The sequence below is a fragment of the Penaeus chinensis genome, chromosome 18 (genome assembly GCF_019202785.1).
Source record: "Penaeus chinensis breed Huanghai No. 1 chromosome 18, ASM1920278v2, whole genome shotgun sequence".
Taxonomy (NCBI): domain Eukaryota; kingdom Metazoa; phylum Arthropoda; class Malacostraca; order Decapoda; family Penaeidae; genus Penaeus; species Penaeus chinensis.
Genome location: NC_061836.1, coordinates 34,359,443 through 34,364,442, shown reverse-complemented (window position 1 = coordinate 34,364,442; position 5,000 = coordinate 34,359,443). Strand labels below are relative to the sequence as shown.

At 36.3% G+C, this 5,000-nt stretch overlaps 1 protein-coding gene across 1 annotated transcript in view; it reads right to left on the bottom strand.

Annotated features, from left to right (window-relative positions):
- Window positions 1–401: 401 nt before the first annotated feature.
- The window catches only part of LOC125034570 (serine/threonine-protein kinase plk-1-like), a 219,869-nt gene continuing 215,270 nt past the window's right edge, over window positions 402–5,000 (bottom strand). The window contains exons 10-11 of the mRNA XM_047626466.1: window positions 4,866–5,000; window positions 402–4,550 (exon numbers count right to left, since the gene is read on the bottom strand). The exon at window positions 4,866–5,000 is cut by the window's right edge and continues 115 nt beyond it. Coding sequence (XP_047482422.1) covers window positions 4,341–4,550; window positions 4,866–5,000 — 345 coding nt within the window. The 3' untranslated portion in view covers window positions 402–4,340. The remainder of the gene's footprint in view (window positions 4,551–4,865) is intronic.

The following is a 5,000-nucleotide window of genomic DNA, read 5'->3' as shown; positions in this document are numbered from 1 at the left end:
AACTTGTCAATCTTATATAGATGAACAATGTTTTTTTGAATGTTTATCACAGATCCTTTGCACACAAAAATGCAAGGGTTTATATGCTTCCAATAGCAGTTTATAATGAAATTAATCTACAGTCACAATCAAATACATTGTCTGCTTTACAGTAAAAAATTATCATGGGTCAAACTATGCAACCTAGCAATATACATTTGTGCGTGATAAATAAAACTAATAGTCTGACTATACATCACATGCTAAAGTTATTTTTTCTAAATTACAGAGATCTATTGACTCGGTACTTGTATATTACCCTTCTAGTATATAGAACAAACTTAATGTATATAAAGAAAAATCTACCATATGGCAGCAAATTAAAAATAATAATTGAACAAGGTTTGCAAAATAAAATGAAATTCATTACTGATTCTTTATTACAAACAAAAAGCAAGTAAATTTACAACAAGAATTGCAAAAAATGAAAGACCATTAGAGTCTATGATGTCTAATTTACATCATAGGACTGCACTGATTAAAGATGACTACCACTGTAATCCTAACATCTTAACATAATTTATTTACATGTCTTGAGTGGGCCAGTTAGGATAATAATGCAATACTCTGACACTATGGACCATGGCGGACAAATCTCACGCCAAAATGGGTCATTTATCAAACATGCTTTGGTCACCTTCTTGAAGCATGATAAAAAGGGACCCTGGAAGTTAATTATGAAGAGAGATGATTGTATCATTTGATGATCAAAATTCTGGAGTAATTACTTTTTACTCCATGTACTATATAATGGAAGGAATCTTTACTACACTGGACACAAATGACGTCGTCCTCTCAGGTAAAGGTCAATTAACATTGGTCCAATCTCAGGCAACTACCAAATAATCAATCTCCTGCAGTCTCAAACAAATCAGTCCTTTCAAATATCAAACAAGCCTGAGGACTGACAATTCTCTCTTAACATGAACTTGGAACTGCCCATCCTTCCTTTGGTTGAGAGCATGTAACCTTTGGAAACAGAGTTAATCGCACCCAACCTCGGGAAGTGAACCAAGTAATCGTCCTATTGCATGGAAGACATCTCGCATCATAAGGCCCATACTTTATGTGTAACAATGAGAGAATCCACACTATCTAGAGTTTCTGAATACTCAGGCAACCAGATAATGCTCAACCATGGCCTTACACCCTCTTGGCCACATAGATCACAAGAAATTTTGGTAGTACAATAGATTTCAATGTCAGTGAAAATAAAATGAGTTAGCAATTTAAACCTGTTCTCTTTAATTATGTCATTTCATAATGACATGACATAGGATTGTGGTAGTAGGCACATTTTTGTTTAATCTATAATGCCAAAATATTCTTTAGAACAGATGAAGAGTTGTTCAGGTGCCATATATGCTTGAGCACTATAAAGAAAGTTGACTTGACACAGCAAGGATACCCTCCCTCCCTCCCACTGATAACATTACATAAAGGCACCAATTTGGAGGATTTGGTAGTTGCAAACCAATGGAAAGATACCGAGTAAAATAATTTAAGGAAGACCACATTGCTGCTATCGGGTTGTGAAAGACCTGAGCGCTACCGACTTGATACAGAAAACAAACATAACACACATGCTTAAATTATTGATGCACTATATATACATACTTGCATACATACATGAACAGAAAATCACAAAGTATCACAAAAACAAAACATACAAAAATTAACATAGAAAATCACAGACACAATCATAATATTCTAGAACAATCAAAGGGATCCTTGGCACATAACTCCTCCTTCGGCTTGGCATTTAAGCACACCTTCATATTCACCAATAATACCCTTGAGCCTCTAGTGCTTTGTGTGAAAAGCCCTAAAGCTGCACTAGCAATCTGAATAACAATGACTTTAATAATCAAAAGCCTGTCTACCACATCAATATTGAAGTGAAGAGCAGATTAAACTCTGCTATCTTTGGTAAGACAGAAAATAATGGTAGGAGTAAACCTCTTTGAATGGGAAACATATACAATAAATACACAATGTTCATTACAAAGCCAAGCTGCTTAGGAGTGGGACCCTAAGAAAACAACTTGTTGCCTGAACAGGATTCATAGTCACCACTTTACACAAAACATTATCAAAAGGACCAAAAATGTTAGTTTTTTTTTTTTTTTTTACCAGCCTATACTTGAACATCTGAAACTACTATGTGTAGACTATCAAGCCTGTGACTACGAATCCCTGTTCACATCTGCACACCACCTCTAACAACAAGAACCTACTGAGGCACTACTCTGCTTTGAGGTGACCTGAAGGTTCACAAATATGAGATCATTTATAGAGGCTGTCTGGATCATACACAAAACTTCCCTATGCCCACAGAAAATTTAATTCACTGATTTTTTTTTTTCTATTTCTTTTAGGTTTGTACTTAAGCCATTATGATTGATTTACTGGAAAAAATCTTTACATGAATATAGACAAGGCATAAAGTCTGCAGCCCAATGACAGTAGACTCTCTTTTGAATGAATAATTAATTATGGCTTATGATTTCAACTGAAATGTACAAAATAGAATATATCACTTACCATGCCAATACTGTATAACTTATGAGAAGCTGACTCTCATTATCAAAATTATATTTGGTACAATATAGTTAAACCTGAGCCAAAAAGGGAACATTGGCATAAACCATTCACTCTTTGGTTGTGTAAAAAGGCCTCATCCTGTATATACGACAGAATTGTGAATGTCTTGAATTTGCAGCTGAAAAAGCAAGAGAGCTGTTGAAAACATTGTCTTTGTAAATCTTACACCATTATGAAACAATCACTGACCATCAGAAGCTTCACAGCATTTATTTGTGATATAAACCTTAATTTAGGGTCTAGGAAATTCAGTAAATCTTATTTCTTGTATCAGCAAGATAAAATTTAAAGAATGGTAACATGACCACATAAATTGTATCACAAACCGTTTTTCTGTTGTACACTCACAAATGACTGATGCAGAGCATACCAGGACGGACTTGCTTCTGGGTCTACAAAATCTGCCTCAAATTCAATTACTTTCACCATGAACCTTATTATTTCTAGAGAAAAAGACCATACATCAGATGTGCATGTATCACAGCTTCAGTGGTGAGACATTCCTGGTCCTCCTCTCTCCTTCATAGCACGAGATTTTTCTCTCTGCTTCTACCAACAGCATTCATCACATGGGACCACATTTTTATTTTTTATTTTTTATTTTTTTTATTTTATTTTTTTTTAATAATTGCACAAGCATGTTCCATGAATGCACTTTCTATGTATTTGGGTTTTTGAGCAGTGGTATATTTAGAGATCATTAAAATTTGATTAATCTTGGTATAAGATTCCTCTTAAATTCAAAAGAGAATCTTCTTAATGCACAGAAGAGGTAATTCACCACAACCACCACACCAGAATCAACTCCAAATATCACTTTTCTCAAACAGGGGCTCATCCCCAACTCTCCTAATGCTTACATATTAGTGTTGGCTTACACTAACGTGTCAATATTCTACCCCTCTCAAACTCTTTGGTAAATGTAGGGGCTATCATGGGGAAGGCTCATACAACAGGGCCCTCATTCACAGCTTCCCAACAGAGTTCTGTGTAAATAACTTCAACAAGAAGTATCAAAACATTGTGAATGAGGGATTTAGAGGCTTTTCCATGCCCTTGACTATCAACATGGGCAGTGATGAGACAAAAATTATTATTACAATTTGAGGTAGAGCTTACAGGCTCCTAAACTCTTCAGTTTTCATTCAACAATATGTAACAGTAACATAAAACACACTACTCACACAGGTAACACAAGTGTGCAACATACTGACATGTACAGTTTACACAATTATTGCATAGTTCAGGGATCCTGCATATTCCAGTGATCAGCAACAGTGAGTCTTTGTGAAGCATCTCTGGGGCCGCTGCCTTCAATAAAAAAATGTGAAAAGATGACACACAGACCTCACATAAAGGCTTATCCCTACTAATCATTCCAGTTTCTCAGTACATAATGCTGGGGTCAACTACCTATCATTACACACCACCAGTTCCATATACATCTAATAATGCCACAACTATGGCCAACTGCATCTCCAATACACAAGTCTGATGGAAATGTATTTCTCTTCAAAACCTAACAAAACTTGCTCATTTTTTTTCAATACCATCACCAGTAATGCAGTGTCACTCTGTACTTCCAAGATGCAGTCCTTGGAACATGATACTTTTCCAATGTGGTCCATGAGAATTTAAATCACTCTAGTTTCCAACAAATATTTAAAAATATCTCTAGAACTAGTCTTTGCTGTTCTTCAAACCTCTTCTCCATCCAATTCTGCATACTGCCTAAGGCACGAGAGTGCATACACTAAACGCTCTCGCACCATAGCATCACAGCCAAGCTCTGCAATCTGGGTAAGACGATAGGTGAAGGACTGTCTGTCACTGCTGATGAACATTACACTGACATCTGTGCGATCACCAGCAATTACAATTTTGGTATGGTCCTTGAAGAAGTTAATCTGAAAAAACAAAATGGAGATAACTGTAACTAAGTTATAAAAATTATATTTCTTTGGAGATATAGGTACAGTCCCCACCACTTCAGAGATCACAATTCAACAGTATCAATGTGTGAACCACCTGCTTTGACTATTGTATGTGAAGCCCTTGCCAACATGATTATGGAGTATCTATTTCAGATACAGGATTTGAACATGCCAGTTCATACCCTGGTAACACAGAGACATTAACCTGGAAGTATAAAGGACTGTGCATACATTGGATTCTCTTAAATAGCAATTTTGTCCTGAAAAGTAGTGGTAGCTCTCTCTCACCTGGAAGGTTCCATTGCTAAGCTGCATAATGATGGACTTTGGTGTTCGATCCCAACGGCGCACATGTGGGATAATCGAGGCTCTGGAAGTTGCTGCTCTTGCAGCACGAGCATCGCCAGCTTCAGTAAGATTCTC